Source organism: Ovis aries, chromosome 18 (genome assembly GCF_016772045.2).
Source record: "Ovis aries strain OAR_USU_Benz2616 breed Rambouillet chromosome 18, ARS-UI_Ramb_v3.0, whole genome shotgun sequence".
NCBI classification, from domain to species: Eukaryota; Metazoa; Chordata; class Mammalia; order Artiodactyla; family Bovidae; genus Ovis; species Ovis aries.
Window position 1 is genome coordinate 21,142,226 of NC_056071.1, and position 22,573 is coordinate 21,164,798.

The window sequence follows — 22,573 nt, forward strand, 5'->3', positions numbered from 1 at the left end:
GCTATAGGGCCAGGGAGCCCATGCACATGGTGGCGTGGTCAAGGCTGGCTGCAGCAGCAGCTGAGTGTGCATTCCGAGCTGGCACCTCCTCCCCGGGCGCCCTGTGTCTGACGGAGTCATGGTGGTCCTGCCTTGGGGTCACTTCCCTGTACTACCCAGAGCGCAGCGAGCGCAGTGCAAGTCCCGGCCGCCTTCCTGACTCACACACTCCCTGGGACATTCGCATGCTCCCTGGGACTCTGGCCAGCCCAATGACATCGGGCAGCCTGGGGAGAATCTGGACCCAACCCTGCCTGGTTTGATGGCTCCACCGCCTGCTTCGGGGACAAGCAGGACTCTCTCCTAGGTGGCGAGGAGGGTAGATTCCTGTAAAGGTGCTCTCCTGAGCTCAGAACAGATCCATTCCACAGGGAAACAAGAAATGCTTCACTGGAGTATTTTTGTGAGGAGTTGAAAAGGAATCTCACCATTCACCATAATGAAGCTGCAACTGAGTTTCTCTCTGGGAGGTCTCTGCTCTTTCCTTGCTCAGCACGCCCCCCACCCTGTCCTCTCCCACTCCCGCCTGACCTGGAGTCCCCTCTACTGTTCAGCCTCAGCTCTCTGTTTGCACAGCTCTTACCACAACTTGGGGTGCTGACAGTGGCCCCCAAGGGTGCCCCGGGGAGTGTGTGAATCAGGAGGGCGGCCGGGACTTGAACGGGGCTCGCCGCGCTAAGGCAAGTACAGGAAGTGCCCCAAGGCAGGACCACCGTGACTCCATCAGACACAGTGCGCCCGGGGAGGAGGTGCCAACTCAGAATGCACACTCAGCTGCTGCTGCAGCCAGCCTTGACCACATCACCGTGTGCATGGGCTCCCTGGCTCCACAGCAAGCCCAGGAGGAGACAGGCCAGGTGTCTATCAGCGTCCCCCAGGTCCCATTTTTCAGATGAGGGAGTGAGGCTCAGGGAAGCTGAGGGCTCATGTAGCTGAGATACCCCAGAGACTGTGCACACCCCACTCTCTAACTCCTTGGGCGGTTATGGTCTGACTGCACCACGGACTCCAAGCACCTCTCCATGCCCGACCCTCCCAGCTGTCCTAGCCACCCTGCCTAGCTTGCCATCCGCTGGGTTTGTGACAGGGCAGCTCCACTCCCTCTTCTCCAAGGCTTGTCTCCTCCTTGACATCGCAGGCAGCTGGTCATTATGCCCAGTTGTCATCAGATATTCTTGCCTGGGGTTTCACACTTCCTAATTTGCTCTCATTTTTAATTTTTTGGCTGTGCCACAGCATGCTGTGTGCCAGTGGCAAGCGACTGAGCCCCTGAGCCTCAGTGTTCTCATCTGTAAAATAGGAGTATCCTATACAAAAGCAGCATCCTAGGGCTTCATAGGTGGCTCAGTGGTAAAGACTCTGCCTGCCAAGTAGGAGACACAGGTTCACCACTGGGTCAGAAAGATCCCCTGGAGGAGGAAATGGCAACCCACTCCAGTATTCTTGCATGGAGAATTCCATGGATAGTGGAGCCTGGCGGGCTGCGGTCCATGGGGTCACAAAGAGTTGGACATGACTTAGCGACGAAACTATGACAGCACGTTGGATCTTAGTTCTCTGACCAGGGATCAAACCCACGCCCCCTGCATTGGAAGTGCCGAGTCTTAAGCACCAAACCACCAGGGAAGTCCCACTCTCATCATTTTATAGTGGGAGTCCTCTCCTCACTTTGAGGAAGGCTTGGTTCTCAGGGAAGGAGATGCAGAGCTGAGCTGCTCCCATATTCCTCCTGGCTCTTGGTTTCAGGGACTCCCTGTGTGTTCCTTGGAGGGGCTATACTGTCCAGGGAGTCTGCTGAGGACTTTATCAGCCTCTGAGGCAGGGTCTCTGGACCTTCCAGGTGTGCTGGCCTCTCTGACCATCTGATGAAGGTCCTGACCCCTCTCCCAGAAATCTGCACAGATATACAGAAATAGTACATACACTTTAGGGGTTTATACACCCTCTGCTATCCATCCCTGGATCTTCCAAGGGCTCCTAGAGTCTGCATGGAGACCTCTTATGTTAGGAGGTGCTGTCCGCCAATCTCCAGAACCCAGAATCTGGCTGCTTATGATGGTTAAGAGGACTGGATGCATCCACACCTGAAGGAGGCTTCTTTTACTGAGAGAGCAATTTCAAAAAAAGAACAGGTTGAGGGGGGCTTCCCTGGTGGTCCAATGGGGAAGAATCCACCTGCCAGTGCAGGGGACATGGGTTGCATCTCTGGTCCAGGAAGATCCCTCATGGCTCAGAGTAACAAAGCCAGTGCATCCCAACTACTGAGCCTGAGCCCTACAGCCCTGGTTCCACAACAAGAGATGCCACTTCAATGAGAAGCCTGAACTCTGCAACTAGAGAGTGCCCTTGAGCAGCAACAAAGACCCAGCACAGCCAAGAAAAAAAAGAAGAATCAGGTTGAGAATGGCTGAGCCCACTGAGTGAGAGCCAAGTCCAGTGCATTCCCCAGCCAACTTCTGCACAGACATATGCAACAGAGAACCCAAGCGTAGGGTGGGTCCCGGCCACAGCAACAACAGTCCATGTCCAGTGAGTGCCAGGCATGGCACTACCTGCTCACCATGCATTATCTCGTTAAACACGCAGAAGAGTAAATCTCACAGGGGGTATGCTCTTACGATCACTCTGAGGCACAAAGAAGTTAAGGAACTTACTCAAGGTCACACAGTAAATTGTTTCGGTTGGCCTCTGACCTCAAGCACGCTGACTCCAGAACCATCTGACAGTCCTTGTGCCTTCATGAAAGTGAAAGTGTTAGACCTTCAGTCGTGTCCGACTCTTTGGGATCCCCATGGGCTGTAGCCCGTCAGGCTCCTCTGTCCATGGGATTTCCCAGGTACGAATACTGGAGTGGGTTGCCATTCCCTTCTCCAGGGGATCTTCCTGACCCAGGGGTTGAACCCAGGTCTCCCAGATTGCAGGCAGATTCTTTACCATCCGAGCCACATTTCATAGCGAATGGAGAAACACAGCCAGTGGGGTGGGGGCCAGGGGGCGGGGGGATTGGCCCTATCCTCTCCTGAGACATGCCTTTGGATGTTGTGGGGTCAAGGCAAGGAGAGCAGGCTCTAAGTGGATGCTGAAATGGTAGTGTTCTGGAAACCCTCTGTAGCACATTGGTGCCCCCAGCCCTGTATCATGAAGTGGTATTTGCCTGGCTTGGCAGGGAGACAGAACTCCACTTCCCCCGGCAAATTTGGGTGGTGATGTGACCCCATTTGACCTCACAGGCTGGCAAAGCCTGCGGAGCATCAGCCTACACTCCTTTTTCCTGCTTTTAAGTTTCCCTTTACCTCCAGCGCTCTCTGCAAAGTGCCTGTGGGAAACCATGTTCCTTTCACTGCTTCCTTGGTGAAGGCAGACTTGGGTGCTGGAGGAGCTTTTTCATGAAGCCAGACCACTTCCTGCAAATGGCTTTCCCACCCAGGCATTCCGGCCCACCCGACAGGCTCAGCTGACATTGCAGGGGAAATCAGGGCTGAAAGTGTTGCCCTGGACTTCCCTGGTGGTACTGTGGATAAGAGTCCGCTTGCCAATGTAGGAGACACAGGTTCGGTCCCTGGTCTGGGGAGATGCCACATGCCGCAGAGCAACTAAGCCTACATGCTGCAGCCACTGAGCTTGCGCACCTGGAGTCTGTGCTTGGAAACAAGAGAAGCCCGTGCACCACGAGCGGAGAGCAGCCCCGCTCACTGCAACCAGAGAAAGCTCAGGGGCAGCGGTGAAGACCCAGCACAGCCTCCATAAATGAATAAGAAAGAGGTTGCCTTGCCTACAGCCCAAAGCTACATTCCCAGCAGCCGAAGTTTGCATTCACCCTGAGGGCTGACTCCCGGGGCTCTTCCCTCAGCCCGAGGCCAGCGGTTCTCAAAATCTGGGCCCCGGGGAGACTGATGGCCTCAGCATCACCAGGGAACATGTTAGAAATGCAGACCCTTTGGCCTCAGCCCAGATCTTCTGAATCAGAAACTGTGTTTACCCCGCCCTCCAGGGATGCTGAAGCTTTTTGAGAAACGCTGCCCTGGGCTTCTGCCTTCTCTGCTGGGATGAAGCTCTGCACAAGTATCGATGATTGAAGGTTGAATTCCAAGCTCTCCCTGCATCGTGGTCCTCCCCAAAGCCTTCCCCACAAGACAGTGAAAACTCCACATGCAGAGGCTAGAACGGGGAGCTAGAAGCAGACACGAGTGGTTGTACTAACCTTAGCAAGCGGTGAATGGTGCACCTCCGAATCAGTAAACAGGGAAATCGGCTAGTTTTCTGAGAACAAACAAGACACTGAGAGCCAAAAACAGCAACGCACGCATACAAAAGGAAATGTAAGTGACTAACTACTGAGGCCAAGAAAGTTGAGACAAGTTGAAAGTGTTAGTTGTTCAGTCGTGTCTGACTCTTCGCGACTCCATGGACCATAGCCCGCCAGGCTCCTCTGTCCATGGAATTCTCCAGGAAAGGGTAGTGGAGGGGGTTACCATGCCCTCCTCCAGGCCAGGGGATCTTCCCAACCCAGGGATCAAGCCCAGGTCTCCCGCACTACAGGCGGATTCTCTATTGTCTGAGCCTCCGGGGAGCCACTGAGGCCAACTGGAAGGCAGCTTTCACTTGGTGAAGCCAACAGAAGTGGTGAGGGGGGAGTGTCCCCGCAGGCCTGGCAGTGCCAAGTGGGCAGCGAGATTCCAAGATCCAGCAGGCCCCAGGCCCCCGTCCCCATCCTCCTATGTTACCCTCTGTGGGGAGGGCAGCCTGGGCAGGCGCCTTCCTATTGGCTCCTTCGCCCACTCATCCATGAATATTATCTGGCGCCTGCTGTGTGCCGGGTCTTCTCAGCTGGAACCCTGATCTGGGGCAAAGCACAGACCTCAGCTAAGGACTATGGGGGGAGTGGCAGGACTTGTAGGGTGGGGGTCCTTGCAAGCCATCTGGGGCCCCCTTCTCTTTGCCCCTGGGCAGCACCCTCTCCTTGAGCCAGAGTCCTACTGTGCTCCTGGTTGTCACCTAGTCAGGAGATCCAGCCCAGGGCGCTTGTCTCCCTGAAGCGAGGAGGGTGGCCAGGTGGGGAACTGTTGCTTTCTATTCAAGAATGGGCAGGGTGGCCCCATTGGCGATGGCCAGACCCTGGGCTCCCCAGCCTGGAGGCCACGGGGCACTCCAGCCTCAGCACCCTGTGCAAGTTAAAGTTCACTGACATCTGTTGGTTTTGCTTGGTCCTGGCTGGTGCCGGCCCTGGGCAGGGGGGTGCTCGTTCCTGGCCCCACGGCCCGTTCCTAGTCTACCGGAGGTTCCGACCCCAGCACCCCCAGCCCTCCTGAGCAAAACTGAACCCCAGACTGACTGAACCCCAAAGTGTCCCTTGCTTTCTTCTGATTATAAAAATGATACAGGGCTTCCCTGGCGGTGCTCAGTGGCAAAGAATCCGTCATGCCGAGGTGGGAGACACAGATTCAGTCTCTGGTCCCAGAAGATCCCACACGCTGTGGAACAACCAAACCCATGCACCACAACTTCTGAGCCTGTGCTCTGGAGCCCGGGAGCTGAGCCCACGTGCAGCAGCTAGTAAAGCCCGCGCGCCTACAGCCTGTGCTGTGCAATGAGAGAAGCCACCAGCATGAGAAGCCTGCGCTCCGCAAGTAGAGAGCAGCCCCTGCTCGCCACAACTAGAGAAAAGCCTGTGCAGCAACTAAGACCCAGCCCAGCCATAAACAAATAAATAAGGACGTCTTCAAATTAAACAAAAAAAAAAAAACAGCCCAGCCATAAACAAATAAATAAGGACGTCTCAAAATTAAACAACAACAACAAAAAGATACAGAGCTTTTTTGTAAAAAGTCAGACAATTCCGAGATGTAAAAACCATCTCAGTCCCACCAACTGTTAATATTTTGGTGAGCAACCCTTTATCTAAACACATACACACACACAGATAAAGTGACAAAATCTTTACTAGCCATGTTATTCTATAGCCTGCTTAAAAAAAAAAATCAAACAAAATGAGCTGTCGTTTAAGATGTCAACGCCAAGCGGGCTATGCCTTATGACATGGCCCTTCCTGCAGACCATGAGGGACCCAGGGTCCCGGGCTGGGCAATCGGGGGCAGGGACTCACAGCAAAGCAATGGGACCCTGTTTGGCTCCTCAGACACGTGCTGTGAATGATTTTCTAGGTCAATCAGCAGAGCGTTCATTACATGCTCTTAAGTATAAAAAATAAGTTAGCACAGAGCTGGCTTTCTTGATGGGGTGCTGGTGCGGCCTTTGAGGATTACTTGCCAAGCTCGGAGGAAGCCACGTGGGCTGCACGGACCACCATCACGCGCACACCATGCACACCCCATACATCGCAGGATATGGTGGACCCGGGGCTCCCAAACTGACCCCTTGGGCAACAAAGCCTCTTCCTGCCTGGGAAGGGCAGGGTCTGTTAGTGTCCCTGTTGTGGGAGCGCCATCTCCCTGGGATGTCTTCAAAGCACGTCAACAGCCCCCGTCCCCAGCCCATGTCCCCTCCTTGCCGGTGGGATCTGGCTTCTCCTGCCACCTGTTACCCTGAGAACTGCTGCTTCTCTTCCTGGACAAGCATAAGCCTCCTGCCTCTCTGCTGGCGTCTGGCCTCACCCGCCTCAATCCTTTTCTGACCCTATGATTACAGTCATTTTTCAAACACAAATTGGATCATGTCTCTCTAGCTTCAGAGCCTTCCCCGGGGACAGGCCCCCACTCCTCAGCCAGGCCCATTGCGGCTGGCCCATCCGCCTCCCTCCCTTGATTGGCTCGTCCTTCACCCCAGGGCGGTCCCCTCTCGGGCCAGGCTCCATCGCAGCTCCTGCCTTTGCCTCTGCGGCTCCCTGGGGTCTCCTCCTGTTCTGAATTCCTACTCATTCTCTAAGGCTCGAGCTTCAGGCTGGACTAGGTCTCCCTTGGGAGTCCCGTGGCACCCCGTTTACCCAGTGCTGCTGCTCCTCTCCTTCCCCAGGGGTGAGTGAGCACAGCTTCCCTCTCTGATTGTGAAATCGCCGAAAACCATGGCCATGCCTGGGTCTCTGGTTTCAGACCAGCAAACATTTGTGGGGCCTCTGACCAGAGGATACTATCACCACCTTGGGCAGCAGGGAGGCTGTTAACAATTCCCATGCAGATGAGACGCTGAGGCTCAGGAAGGCCATCGGGCTTGCAAAGGTCACTCAGCGCGTGTGAAACGAGCGGGGCCGCGGGGCTGGGAGCTGGGACCAGCGGTGATGAGTGGATGGTGGTCCCCCACCGCCACCCTACCCCCCCGGCCGCGGTCCCCCATGGCAGAGCGCGAGCAGCTGCAGGTGGCGGCCCTTGGGGCTGGGAAGGGTGGCCTGCTCTCGGCTGTAACTGTCAAACCACGGCCGCCACAGACGTTCACACTTCCGCCTTGAGGTTGATGGGGTTCCCTGTCCCTCGGGTCACAAGATGCCTGGGGCCCTGGCTGGGGAAGGGTGCTGGGTGTGAGCGGGACTCCAGCCACAGGGCTCGTTCTCAGACATGCCTCCTTCCAGGCTAGGGTTCTAGACCTCTCCTCCCGAGAGCAGTGAAGACCACCAGGTCCCGACGCCCACCGCCTGCCCAGAGGTGTGTGGCTCATTCCTGCCCCTCAGAGGGGACCCGCATGCTCTGCTCCCACCCAGAGCTGGGCCGGGGACCCCGACCTCTGTGGGGGCTTGAGGCTCCTGCCAGCGGCCCAGTCCCTGGCCGTGTGTGGGGGACCCAGGGGGACAGACGGAGGCCCGCTGTGGGGGCTTCCATATCCGGAGTAGGCTGAGGGGCCACCCTAGTCACTGACGGTCACCACAGCCTCTGTGGGATGGGGCACCCAGCAGCTGAGCTGTGATGACACCAAAACCCCATCACCCACACCTCTGAGCAGCAAGGACGAGCCTCAGACCCTCCTCCCTGCTTGGGAAACGCCTCCCTGCCGGAGGGTCTGCAGACTCAATATCCGGCTTCTGCCCAGCCTCTCGTCCTGCCCTCTGTCCTCTGCCCAGAACAGAGGCCCATGGCCCACTCCAGCCTCCGTGGGATTTTGTTCCCTCCTTCCTTTCTCTCTTGCCGACAGGGAACAGAGGCCTGGCTGAGGAAAGCTGTGCTGGGGGTGGAGAGGACAGGAGAGTAAGTGTTTTTGGAAAAGCAGGAGCTTTCTAAAGGCCAAGGGTGCTGGTCTGAGCTGCTCTGGTGATGCCTGGCACAGCTGTAGAAGCCGAGCCCTTGATGCCTAGCCAGTTGGGGCTGGGTCCATGGCCCGGGGAACCTAGCAGGGGCTGGTCGAGGCTGGGGTCCCCGAGCATGTCCCACCAGCCTGCTTCTCCAAGTCCTGTCTGTGCAGCCATGCGGGGGATGTGACTGCTCTCCTGAGGGAAAAGTGATACCTCTTGGGGTCTCCGCTGAAGGCCCAGGGGCAATGGCCCCCTGCTCAGAGGCCTCCACCAGGGTGGGAGCCCCAGAGTTCACTGAGATTCACCCCACCACCAACCCAGACTGCTGCTCAGAGGAGAGCCGGGTTGGGGACCCAGCAAGCTTGTCAGCACAGGGTGGGCCCTGGGGGCTCCGAGCAGCTCCAGGCTGTAGGAAAGAGAGGCAGTGTCTTGAGCAGAGCGAGGGGGCCTGGACCACAGCCTCTGCTTCCTCTTCTGGAGAAAACCCACAGTTCAGCTGTGCTGGCTGATAAGCTCTGCTGCTTCTGTGCCTCGAGCCTGCCCCAAGGTTCTGAAGTCTTGAGCCCTAGGGTGGTCCTTGGGGGGTTGGGAGGGAAAACGGGCTTGGAGAGGAGGCTGGATTGTCCAGGGAAAGAGCACAGACCTGGATTCCTTATAATTTAGCATCAAAACTAGAGCACTTTCAAGAACTGAAAGGGAGTTGTCTTAATTATTACACCAGGGCAGCAGATACCAACTGGGACTCCTAAGGCAAACCGAGACGTATGTTACCCTACTTACTAGCATTTCTGAGCTGTGTGCATTTGGGCAATTACATAACCTCTCTGAATTCCAATTTCTGCATAAAGGCTGATCCTGTGTGCTTGCCTCCCAGGCTGGTGGAGGGAATGTTGTTGTTTAGTTGGTAAGTCCTGTCCAACTCTTTGTGACCCCATGAACTGCAGCACACCAGGCTTCCCTGTCCTTCATCATCTCCTGGAGTTTGCTCAAACTCATGTCCATTGGGTTGGTGATGCCATCCAACCATCTCGTCCTCTGCTGTCCCCTTTTCCTCTTGCCCTCACTCTTTCTCAGCATCAGGCTGTTTTCACATCAGGTGGTCACAGTATCAGAGCTGAGAGATTAAGGAGGCCATTAAGTTATGTGAAAATGCCTGAGCAGCCCTCAGCATAAACTGGGCTCTCCATGTTTGTTCTCTTTCAGTGAGGAAGGGGGCTCACTGAAGGGAAGGAAGGGAAGCAGGGACCTGTCACTTTCTGGAGGGGGTCCTCATGGGGAGGCACTGGGAAAGGCATGTATGCAGCTGGACAGTCAGATTCCAGTCTTTGCTGTGCCTTACCGCAGGGTGACGCTGCGGCCCCAGCACTGCCCCATCCTCAGGCCAACCTGTCCCTGGGGACGGGGGGGGGGGCCAGTGAAGGGTCCTAGGCTGCAACTCCCTTGTGGACTTGTCCCCTCCCCTCCCCCCAGGTGGTGGTCTTTGGTACTCATGGAGGACCCCTCCCAACACCTGGCCTGAAGCGGCTTTGCTTTCTGCCAGAGGTCCCAGTTTTGGTTCAGAGAAAGCCTGTGTACTTCTGTTCTCTGAGGGTGCCCTGTATGAACACAGCTGTGCTGTCTGGGAGGTCCAGGAAGAATTTAAGGAGGCTGCCTGCATTTCCTGCGGCTGTTCCTGGGGACTGAGAAATTGACCAGAACCTGTGCCAACCCAGCATTTTGAACGAGGTGGCAAGGTGGGTGTGGGACCTGCCTCTGCCCCTTGACCCCGGGCAACCCTGTCTCCAGGCCCCAGGTTCCTGCAAGTTCTTCCTCTGAGCTCGGTGACAGGCATGGGTGGTGCTGCCCTGCTCAAAGCCTCTGCATTTCACCCCAGGGCCCCCAGGCAGCACCTTCACCTGCCCCCTCCCCTCCACTGCCCTGGGAGCCCCTGAAGGCAGAGTGGGCACTTCGGAGAGGACAATTAGCTCAGAGTCCGGACAGAGGTGCCCAGCAGAGGACTGAATGAGTGAGGTCAGAGCTGGGAAGCAGCCCAGCGTGTGGCGCACTCTGCATGGAGGCTGCCCCCTCATCCCCTCTGTCCCCAAAGCCAGAGCTGCTGCAGGTGGAAGGGGCCACCTACTGCTAGATGCCCACGGGCACGGCCAGCTCTCCAGGGAGGCCTCAGGCCAGCAACAGGAACCCTGCAGTCCAGACCACTGGCTACTTTGTTCTTCACTTCCTCCTCTCACCCCAAGGAGGCTCTTCCGGCCACCTGAGTCGGGACTTGCCGGAAAAGTGCTTTCTGAAAAGGTCAGCTCTGGAAGGCATCTGGAGCTAACAGTGCATGGCCCCCTCAGCAGACTTCTGCCTCCCAGTCTCCTCCATTAAATGAAGGCCCAAGGCCTCAGTGGTAGGGGGTAGGCATGCAGCTCCGAGGGCGACCCCTCGGGGTGGGTGCAGGGTTGGCCTCAGCATCGTCTCCAGGCCAAGGCCACAGACTCCCAGCCAACTCCTTCTTTAACAAGTTTGGCCCAGGGCAAGGGCTCCCCAGCTCTATCCTCCTGACAGAGGTCAAGAAGTGGGGTACCCAACAGGTGTCACCAAGATTACATGATAGCTGAGAAAAGAAGTCTCCAAAAATAAGGGGCTGGAACTGTAAGAGGGGCCAAAATCCCACTGTAAGACTTTCTGGCTGATCAGCCAGTTCAGGGAGGGTCTTGACAAGTAAGGCTTCTTTGATGCTAAAGGAAGACACCAGTATTAATACATGTTTTCACAGAGAACTTCTGACCCTTCTCTTGCAGACCCCAGATTTATCATCTAGGGCTGACAATTTCATAGGCAAATGAACGGCAACTTGTTGTTCTAACTGATATTTTAAACAGAGGTGATTGAGCATTTTTCACATATTTGTGGGCTGTTTGCATTTCCTCTTCTGAGAACAGCTTATTCACATCCTTTGCTCATTTTTCTACTAGCTCGTCTCTTTTTAAATGATTTATAGGTACTCTTTATATATTATGGATCTGACCCTGTGTGGTGCGTTTTCTCCCCTTTTCCTCTGTCATCTGCGTTTTAATGTTGTTTATGTTGTCTTCCACAGTCTCACGCTGTCCCGTTTGAATCTTTCCCTCTGGCTTCTGTGTTTCATGTCGTGCTTGAGATTTCTCTCACTGAGATGATTCAGCTGCTGGTTCAGACATTCTGAGAAACAACGGCCACAGCATTTGCAGTGGCAGCAAATTGTGCATGTGTTTCAAAAGAAAATCAGAAAATGTTTATTGAAAAAAACCAGAACTGTCACCCTGAGCATTTATTTAAACATTAATAGATACGGGTAAAAATTTACAAATGGTATAACGAAACTAACAGCTTTATATTCACAGATGGTCAGATGCTGACAAACAAGAAATGAGATCTATGTACATCGAAATTTGGTTGTTATGAAAATGCATATGAAGGCTTCAGAAACGGTCTATTTATAGGCTTTGGTGGAGCCATAATCCCCAATTTCCTACTGACTCCTGATGCTGCTTGAGAACCAGGCAAAGTAGAACTGGGTCCGATTACGTTGGAGGGTTTAGTTTTAGAAGGTATCCTTCGGCAAGTGTTGGACCCTCTAAAATGTGACAAAAAAAAGAAAATTAAAATGTCACATAAAACGAAGAGTCAACAGTCATTTTTCTCCTAACCTGCATTATTGTGGTTTAGCTGCTCAGCCATGTCCCAGCTCTCTGCGACCCTATGGACTGTAGCCCTCCAGGCTCCTCTGTCCATGGGATTCTCCAGGGAAGAACACTGGAGTGAGATGCCATTTCCTTCTCCAGGGGATCCTCCTGACCCAGGGATCAAACACGTTCCTCCTGCTTGTCAGGCAGGTTCTTCACCACTGGGCCCCCAAGGAAGCCCTTTAACCTGCATGCACTTTATAACCCATGCTTTCCCTTGGTATGACATGTGTCTCCATTTCTGGCCTATGATGGCCCTGGGGTGAGGTAAGTTTCCTTTGTAATTCAAGGAATAAAGGACTGCTGCCCTTTACACAAACTTGTCCTAGACGTGTGTTCCTAAAATGTCAAGGCCTCTCTGACTTGAGCCCAACCCCAGCTGCCTTCTCTTTCCTCTCGTCTTTCCACCCGTCCCTCCAGACATCTGAGCTGAGACTCTCATTCCCCACCTACTCCAACCATACAAAAAAGTGACAGCACCTCGTCTTAAGGCCCCAGTGCCTGGACAACAGGCGTGGTGGAACGACTGCACTCCCACAGCCCGGAGGAAGGGAGCTTTGTGGGCAGGTGGAGGTGGCGTGGAGCAGAGGGAGCCTTCTCCTGGCCAGGCCAGGCCCGCCAGTCTTGGGCAAGCTGCAGATGTGGTTCCTGGGCGGGAGCAGTTTGGGGCTGCCATGTCTTCATCGGACCCTGTTGCCAGCGGCTCGCTCGCTTGTCTACACTCCAAGGTTTGCCCGCTCTCACCTTCCACTCGCTACCTTTAAAACAGGTTGAGGAGCCCCTGCCACAGTCTACTACAGAGGCCTTCCAGACCTCACTTCCCCCACTGATCTGAAGATAACAACTTTTCTCTCCCCACCGAATAAACTGTTAAAAAAAAAAATATCACAGGGCCAGTGTGTTTACAAGGGTAACAGCAGGGAGCATTTGCCATAGAAGCCTGTCCCTAAACCAGTATTTCCCGTCACCTTGCAGCCAGGCTGAACTCCTGCCCCGTGTTGATTTCCGGTCATCAGGGCACTCAGGTGGCCTTAGAGGGCCCGGTGTCAGAGCCATCAGTCTGCTGATGATATTTTGGTGGGGCTGAGTGAAAAGTGGTTTTTCAACATTTTAAAACTCTTGCTCGAGGGCAGTTTTACTGCAGAACTGGTAAAGATCTGCTAAAACTAGCAGAGAAGCAGCCTTAAATCTCCCTATGCTGATTTCCTGCTGAGAAATTAAGCCCCGAGAGAAAACCTGCTGTTGATATTGATTTACAGAATGAATCTGCCAACAGCAGCCTCCATTTTCACCAGAGCCATCCATTTCACTGCCACTCAGGGCCCAGAACACAACCAGTGCATTGTGTGTTGTTCGGAAGATGTGAAACTCTGCGGGCAGGGTGGGGAGGTGAGGGCGCTGGCAGGGAGCCACGCTGATCCCGTGGCCGCTCGGGGCCCCAGCCAGGTGAGCGGCCCGGACATGTGGGGAGCCACCACCTTGCAGAGTGGGTCAGTGGAAATGCGGAGAACTGGGCACGGAGACAGCGAGGCTGCTACAGGGTAAAGCACTATTACACAACTGCTGCTTTTCACCAGCAGGGACGAGCAGAGAATCCTGCCGTAAACACACAGGCTAATTAAAAACCAGCATCAAAACTGTGCTGGCTTTGGGACAAGTGTGAGTTTCTCTGTGCTGCTGTGTTCAGTCACTAAGGCGTATTTGCGACACCCCACAGATTGCAGCCCACCAGGCTTCTCTGTCCATGGGATTCTCCAGGCAAGAATGCTGAAGTGAGATCCCTTCTCCAAGGGATCTTCCTGACCCAGGGATCCAACCTGTGTTTCTTGCACTGGAGGCAGGTTCTTTACTACTGAGCCACTAGGGAAGGCCCTTACTAGCTTAGGTTCCAGGCCACAGGGCAAAGTGCTTCCCTCTGAAAAACAACAGTTGCGACAACACTAAGGGAGACAATGGTCTGCTTTGTTCTAAAGGGCAGCAAGAGGAGGTCATGATGGAATCTCCGAGGACCATGTGCAGCAGTGAAAGTGCTCTGGGCAGGCCTGGGCGAGCCAGTGTCCGGCCCCACCTGTGAGAAGGGAACAGGCCAGGGGTGCACAAGCCTTCCCCAGGGGAAGCTTCAGGAAGCCCCAGTGTCCCCAGCATAAGTCCCAGGGAGTGGGACAGAGGCCTTGTGAGGTCTTCTACTCTGTGTGAGCGCCTGTGCAAATGAGTGTTTCCCAAAATGGGGAAATAAGTGAAGAAATTAAGAAAACGTCCCCACGGAAGGGCATTGGTGGGTCACTTGCACATCAAAACCCACAGAAATTACTTAGCCATAAAAATGAATGAAATCCTGCTAGTTACGACAATACGTGTGGACCTCAAGGGCGTGAGGCTAAACGAAATAAATCAAATACTCTATGAGCTCTCTCATAGATGGAACCTAAATATATACGAATATTTAAACCAAGTTCATAGGTGCAGAGGACAGACTGGTGTGGTGGTTGCAAGAGGCATGGATGGGGTGGGGTGTAGGATAAATGGGTGAAGTTTAAAGTTTAAATATAATTAAAATAGATAAATAAAACCCACAAAGTTAAACTAATATTTACTAATGTCTTTAATTTCTGTCCCCCGACAGAAGGATTAGCACATACAACATGCTTGTTTGCAGACTTAAGGAGAAAATGACAGCTTGTTAACACTGCCTTCTTTTCTCTTCTCCACTCAATTTTTGGTCTTTATTAACCCGGAAGGAAAAGAGGTAGAAAAACTACACGAGGAAAACATGATAGCCTGCACAAGGTTACTGAGTTCCCTCTTCCTAGGTTTCTGTTAATACCAGTGGGAGGGTCGCCATCCCACCAGACCTGACCTAGAAGGTGAGGGCAGAGGACGTTCTTGAAGATGGGAAAGAGCAGGGAAATGATGAATAAATACAAACGCTGTTCAGATCATCACCCTGGACCTGACGGCAATGCTTTGTTCTGCCTTGGTGAGCAGACAGCACCCCAACGCTGGGGCATCCCAGCCCGGGGGCCAGGCAGACGTGGGAACAGGGAGATGGCAGGGCTGGACTGACCTCTGGGGGGTTCCAGTCATCGCCTCTTCTCTGCTACCCTGCTAAGCTTGGGAGGCTGGCCTCCCGGCTGTTACCGAATGACAGGGGTTGTGCAGGGCCTCCAGGTGGATGCCCTGCAGATGCTGCAGCAATAAAAGCGGTGTAGCAAGTACTGGCGGGATCATAAGAGTCATGAGGAAACAAAACCCTTTTGTTTATTCAGCTAGTGTATGACTTACGGGCTTCCCTGGTGGCTCAGTGGTAAAGAATCTGCCTGCCAAGCAGGTGATGCAGGTTGATCCCTGGGTCGGAAAAATCCCCTGGAGAAGGAAACGGCAACCTACCTCCAGTATTCTTGCCGGGAGAATTTCATGGACAGAGGAGCCTGGCGGGCTTACAGTCCATGGTGTTGCACACAGTCGGACACAACTTAGCAACTAAACAACAACAATATGGTTTACAGTATTTTAGGTGGAAAAGTCTCTTCAGTGCAAGTGTAAAAAAAAAAAAAATTTCCCCCTTTGAAGGTAAGGTCAAAATTGGAGCAGCTTTTTTACAAACTAGAAAACTTCAGTGATAGTCAACCTAGGAGCAGATATAAAAATCTGAAACAAAAAAAATTTTTGTTTTGGATCAGAGCTTAATCCTGATACACGAGTTGGACCAGGCAACATTGAACAATGGCTTATTTTAATGAACAGTTCAAAGCAAAGCAGGGCAGCCCCGCTCGCTTCTCCCCTCCACCCAACACTGCAGACAAGGTGGCAGAACTTACCCTTTCGTCCTGGAACCACTGAAACCAGTTCTTCTCCTCTTGGCTCTTTGGGAGGCTGACATCCTTTTCCTCTTTCTTTCGTTTCTGGTTTTGTTTGCAAAGTAGCGAGAAGATACGGATGCTTCCTCATCGGACTCCTCAGGAGTGTTTTTTCCGGTGCCTCTGCTGCTGGAGGGGCTTCTCCGTGGGGAGGTGTCCTCAGCTACAAACGGACAACGCAGACATTTACTGGTGCTGCCGTGCTGATGAGTCTACGTGCAGATGCACAGCACAGGGCGCAGTTCAGCTGAGGCCCCGGTGTTCTCCCGGAGCATCCCGCCACTTGGGTTCAACCATCCCACAAGAACTGCGCTCCTCTTTTATTTCACAAAGCCCATAGTCATCAATGGCAATTCAGTTTTAAAGAATGGGGGGTCGGAATTCATTAAGAAAATGTGTGATGCTCTCTAACTTAACTAGAGACGTCAGGTTTATTAGCTCACTCTCTGCAGCCCAAGTCCCTGCTATTGTTTGTGCCATTAATCCTGTTAAGCTCTCTGAAAAGCAGAAAGTGCGAACTAAAAGACAATTTATTAGTTTACATATGCTGAAAAAGACAAGCCCAATGTAAGGAAAACATGACTATGTTCGCACCTCATCTTTAGAGTGATAGTTACTTAGTAGTGGGTGTCAGAAAATTCTATACTGTATTTTACTTTCCTTTGCATAATAGCTGTTAATAGTTCACATACTGTGCAGGAAATGGGCCTGTACAAAGCACACATTTGCAAAGAAGATGGTAATTTCCATAGGTATTTGCAATCCAAGGCACTCCCAAAGCCTGAAATCTTCCCACCAACAGTGACTGGGTCTTCGTTTCTGAAGGTACTTCCGGGCTGGCCTGGTTTACCCTCAGGGTACCCTGCCTCACCGTGTGGTAGAAGGGTGAAGAGCGCAGTCATTCCAGCATGGGACTTTAGCAAAATGAAAAACCTTGCCCATTTCCACCTCCAAAATGGGTGTGGGGAAGACCCTGGCGGTCCAGTGGTTACGACTCTGCCCTTTCACTGCCCGTGGGTCTGGGTTCAGTCCCTGCTTAGGGAACTAAAAGCCCATAAGCTGCATGGCATGGTCCAAAATAAAACAGGTGTATAAGGACTGAGTGACTCAAAACGGGCAAAGCTCTTGGCTCAGCATCTCTCCCTCAGTAAGCGGGAGTGGTCATCACCGGCGATTTCTGCAGAGCGGCCCTGTCTGACACGGGTAAATTACCCTTCCAAACAACGTGCTGCACTAACCAAGCGCTAACTTCCCACCAAGTTCAATGTGTCTGAAGTAAGGCTTTTATGGAATAATGACCATACTGAGGAATTAACGAGAACCTGACTCTTTTGCATTGTGCCAGGGGATAAAAATGACTGTGGAGAGGCAGAATGCGACTTGCTCATTTCTCACCCCACCTCCATTTCCCTCAGCCCTGGGAAGGACTGGAGTCACAGAACAGTTCACTTGGCTCGGACGCATCACAATACCCTGGAGCCAGGCACCCTGCACCTATTGCCCACAACAATCTTTGTTCTCGATCTCCCCTGCATCCACACTTTCCATCGCTTGAGGTGAGAAGTACACGTGATGAGCTTTGTAATCAGAGGCGCTGCACGACAGGCCTCACGCAACCTCTGGGGACGTCCATTGAGGACGCACTCGCTCGGGCAGCGCCTTTCAACGCTAGTGACAGGAGAGGCTCTAGCGTTCCAGCTACATGTTCATTTTCCAAAACATTTCAACTTAATCTTTAGACATGCTTGTCGGATAACACGTTCCTTCCTCAGATAAGGAAAGTGAAACAAGAAAAGGTTATTCGTGGCCTGCCAAGGATCACAGAGGGGGATGCTGACCAATCTGCAACCGGCACCCAGGGGCTCCAGGGTCCTCAGGCGCTTGCTTTAACAGAATCAACAAATGCTGGGCCCACAGGCCGCCCATTGGGTCCTATTAGCAGGTCTGCTCACTGGCACCCCCAGGGGACCTAAGCACCAGTGTTCTCTATGAAGTGCCTGGCACCCCACCGGGGTCTGCTCCGAACACTTGGATGTCAGTGTGACGAGGTGTAGGAAGCACTGACACAACCCAGAAACCACACAGTTCTAATCCAGTGAGAGGCACTGCTCAACATTAAAAGAGGCTTTTGGAAAAACACATATTTGGCTGTATACTGAACCTGGCAATGTCCACTCAGAGTATTTCTGTAATATTGGAATCACTTCAGCACCATATTTTTCCAGTTTGTCTTCGGTAACACCATCAATTTGAAGCAAAACCTCAGGATCAGAAGATAAAGATTCTGTACATGGGCATAAAATTAGAAATTTAAATTACCACCCAGAGAAAACCCACTGGATTTATGCTCATTCACCCATTCAGCGCCTGTGTGTTAAGTGCCAACTGACTGCAGAGCGCTGGGTACATGGGCCAATTTTCTACAAAGGCAGCTAGTGCCAACGGAGGCAGCAGACAGGCCCAGAGGGCAGGAGCCCACCGTTGCATTCCAGCAGCAAAGGTGCATGGTCAGGGCAGAGAATAGGAGGGGGTCGAGGACATTGGGGCGAACAGAGTCAGGGGGTATCCGGTCTTTGCTCTCACCCACGGTTCGCATTACAAAGACGAGTCTAGTTGCAGTTATGGGGATCCTTTGTTTGCAGAGAAGGCCCACATTTGTGCTTCCTTCCACCTCTGACTTCTCCCCTGCATTCCTGACTTGCATCTTCTGCTCAGTAAAGCCTCAAATGAATTCTCACTGCCCCCTCAACCCAAACCTGTCCTTCCTCCAATCTTTCTGCACATGGGCGAGGCAAGTAGGCTGTTGAGAGTCCTCTGAGCCCAGAAGGCACAGGAGTCTTACAGCTAGACAAGCCTGTCGTCGTAAATACCACTCTGGCTGCTGTATGCAAGATGGACTGTAAGGTAAGGAGGAGAAACAGGAGCCTCGCGGAAGCTGCTCAGGTGCAAGTGAGGAACTAGATGGAGGGAAGCAGCAGATTCGGACATGGTTTGGAGGCTAGGTCTGTAGGATTTAGTGATGCATTGGCTACGGGGAGCAAGTGAGTAATCCCCACATATTTGAGTTGAACAAAGGGTGGATTTCAAATCCGTGATTCTCGCATCGTTTCTACATTTACAAGAAAAAGAACAGACCTGTGGGACAGACCGGGGGTTAGCAGAAGATAAAGTTAGGGACACAAGGAGAAATGCCAATCCCTGGAGGTTTCTTGGGGGTCCAGTGGTTAAGACCCTGTGTTTCCACTGCAGGAGGTGAGTGTTTGATCCCTGGTCATGAAACTAAGGTCCTATATGCCTTGGGGTGTGGCAAAAAAAAAAAAAAAGGAAATGCAAATCTCTGATAGAGCTTGTACTTTATCTGAAGAACGGCTGGAGCTTTAAAGAGTACTTAGAAGATTAAAATGAGTATCATGTTTATATCTGGAGTTAAGGAGTCCAGTTAAGAAACTTCACTGAGAACCTAGGAATGAAATACAACATTTTATTGATTCTAAGATACACACTTTTTTTTTTTTTTTTTGCATTCTGGCATTCCTGAGGTCAAGCTGCATCTTACCAGTGCAGATGGCCAGATGGCAGCTGTCCAGCGGCTGTCACCGCCTATGCACGTGAGAACATAGTCACAGCATCAGTCACCACCACCACTGCAGTGCTGGTTCCTCACATGTTGAGTTTAACTGCACATGAAATGTCTTCAAAAAGACTAGACTGGGATGAGCACTGAGAAAACGATGTGGGGATTTCCCTGGTGATCCAGGGGTTAAGAATCCACCTTTCCAGGCAGGGGACACGGGTTCGATCCCTGGTCAGGGAACTAAGATCCCATATGCTGCGGGGTTGAGTCACAACAAAGACCCAGTGCAGCCAAAAAGAAAAAACATAATAATAATTAAAAAAAGAAAATGACTGTGAATGCAAAAAAGCTCAGACATGGAGTAATGGGGAATAAATGTGGCATTAACAAAGCAAATGATTTGTTCTGGAGGAGATGACAATTTCATAGTTTCTTGTAGGCAACAACCAAGTGCTTTACATGACTTGTGTTGCTAAGAGACGTGTGCAAGGCCGTGGACAACTTTCTGGTATCATTAAGAAAACACCACCATCACATTGGAAGGGGTGATGGGGATTTTGATAAAACTGGGGGGATATAGTGGAACGTGCTGCAAAGGCTGTATCACTAACGTCCCTGATGACATGAGGGAAAAACAATGACATGAACAGCTGAGTCAAAAAAAAAAAAGATTCACAAGAGTCAGGCTTTACTAAAAGTACTCTGTCATTAATTGGCAGAATTTTTTTTTTTCTCAATAGTCCATAAAATAACAACGTGGCATCTTAGAGTTGATGAGATACTATAATGACCTATGGTGGCCAGAGTGGGAATGGGAGAGGGAAGGCGGTGATTATGGGTTTTTATAAAGGATAAGCATGGAAGGAAATGTACACTCATCATCAGTCAACTACTGGCCAACTTATTTTCCAGGGACTTTACTATGAGAACTTTGGGTGGAGCTATCTGAAGCCATGGGGATAATTCAGGTCAGTAAGTATTTATCACAAAATACTTAAGACACAGCCATGTGCTAGGTCTGGATTTGGAGAAGCATTAAACAAAATCTCTTTTCATAAGGAACTTATGTTTTAGGAATGTGAAGCTAAGGTCTTTACGAAAACAAAACAAAACCGTGTGCATAATTCGTTAAACATAAGGCAGCCAAGTAATGCACATAAAGTCAGTAAGAGACACCTGGTATTAGCAATTACAATTATCCATATCTTAACATGCAGCATTAAACCAAAGTATAAGTTTAAATTATATTAACACCATATGTCTGAAGAACAAAGTACTGTGTTTATCTTCAAGAATATATTTTATTTCAAGAATGAGTTTAAATTGTTTGAGCTTTCAATTCAGAGATGAAAAAGACTGATATATACTTATGCTCTTGATGAGTTCTTTATCAAGATTAACTTTTGGCCCATTCATTTATGCTGTACAGCAGGAGACACAGACATACCAACCTGCGAGCTTCTTGAGAGTGACGGTATTAAAAATATTAAAGTAGTGGACGCCAAAAACTTTCCCCAGAGATTTGCAGACTTCTGTAAGTTCTCTAAGACATTTCTTAACCACCTCTTCCCTCTGAGACACCTTTGCCACTAACGCCTTTTGTTTTTTCACACTGCTGGAATTTTCCGTTTCCATAAAGTCTACCTTTGTGAGAGAAAAACAGAGCGCAGCAGTGGGTGTGTGAATACTTGTAGCCAAACAGAGGCTTTATTTAATGCTTAATTACATTTCTTGGGGGGACGGTGGGTATTTCTATGTCAAGTAGATAGTAAGTCTCTTGGGAACAGGGGCTGTCCATTCTCCATCTTCATATTTCCAGTGAGAGCATAGAAAAGCTTTGTAATAAATGTTTATTTAATGAATATATGATAATCTAATGATCTGATAGCCCATATGATTCATTTTGACAGGTATGACATTACTTGGGCTCAAGTTTAAGATCTCTTTCTAAACTAAGAAGAACAAAATATGTTCATATAGGGCAGTACATATAAGTTCAATGTCCATCAGCTCATCAGCTTAGGAAAAGACACTTTAACTCGCAGTAAAATATTTCTATCTACTCTTTGGGAGATAATAAAATCAACATTTAAAAAATCATACCTTTAAATGCCCATTTAGTACGGTTTGTGCTTTACTTCCAAGCATCACATAGGCAATTGGTTGATCATTGGCATTGATATATAAGTCTTCATCCAAAATCCTGTCAAGTATCAGTTTTTTAAAAAGTCTTTCGGCGTTGTGTCTTGAATAAGTAGATCCTTTTCCAAATATTCCTGACTGAATTTTTGCACTCTTACTCCCTGGCAAGAAGGTACAAGAAGTTAGACTAGTAAATATAGGTATATCATAACTGAGGGCTTCCCTGGTGGCTCAGATGGAAAAGAATCTGCCTGCAAGGCAGGAGACCTGAGTTCGATCCCTGGCTTGGGAAGATCTCCTCCGGAAGGCAACGGCAACCTACTCCAGTATTCTTGCCTGGAGAATTCCATGGACAGAGGAGCCTGGCGGGCTACAGTCCATGGGGTCCCTAAGAGACAGACATGATTGAGCGACTTTCCCTTTCACCATAACTGTAACAAAAGACGCTAAAAAAAGTCATTTATGGGGACTTCCCTGGTGGTCCAGTGGTTAAGAAGCTGCCTTCCAGTGCAGGGGACATGGGTTCAATCACTGCTTGGGGAACTAAGATTCCACATGGCATGGGGCAACGAAGCCCATGAGCCACAGTGAGACTGCATGCCACAGCTAAGACCCAGTGCTGCCAAATATATTTATACATGTTTAAAAGTCATTTATGGACAGGTCTGGATAAAGGGATAGACAGCTCTTCTTCAGGAAAACCTATGGCACCAACAGACACTCATTTCCATAAAGTAAGAATATTTGAGTAGAATTCTAAAATAATTTCATGTACTTCTCTTTATATAACAGGCATTGACCAAACACAGCAACAAAATTAAATTGGTCATTTTAGGATGTTGCATATACAGCTTATAAAATTATATGACAGCAAACAAATCAAAGACAAAGTTTGTGTCAACTTTAACTTTAGCTTCACATCACTGTCGCTGTATTAGGATAACTATGCATTGTTGATCTAGTTCCAAAAAAATTTTTTGACAATCAACTTTATAAATATTATCTCTGATCCTGTGATGAAAGTGCTACTCCTTTACAATCAAAGCATTTAAGTCTACACATTCTGTCATCCTCACAGATG

At 50.9% G+C, this 22,573-nt stretch overlaps 1 protein-coding gene across 4 annotated transcripts in view; it reads right to left on the reverse strand.

Moving 5' to 3' along the window:
- Window positions 1–11,489: 11,489 nt before the first annotated feature.
- Window positions 11,490–22,573, reverse strand: part of BLM (BLM RecQ like helicase) — an 89,897-nt gene continuing 78,813 nt past the window's right edge. For 2 of the 4 annotated variants that reach the window (XM_004017761.6, XM_042235103.2), the window contains exons 18-22: window positions 21,454–21,653; window positions 20,802–20,994; window positions 17,938–18,060; window positions 15,738–15,939; window positions 11,490–11,810 (exon numbers count right to left, since the gene is read on the reverse strand). In XM_004017761.6, the coding sequence (XP_004017810.3) occupies window positions 11,633–11,810; window positions 15,738–15,939; window positions 17,938–18,060; window positions 20,802–20,994; window positions 21,454–21,653 (896 nt within the window). In that variant the 3' untranslated portion in view covers window positions 11,490–11,632. Of the gene's footprint in view, window positions 11,811–15,737; window positions 15,940–17,937; window positions 18,061–20,627; window positions 20,995–21,453; window positions 21,654–22,573 lie in introns of those variants that run through there. The other 2 variants (XM_060401657.1, XM_042235104.2) reach the window with 2 other exon arrangements.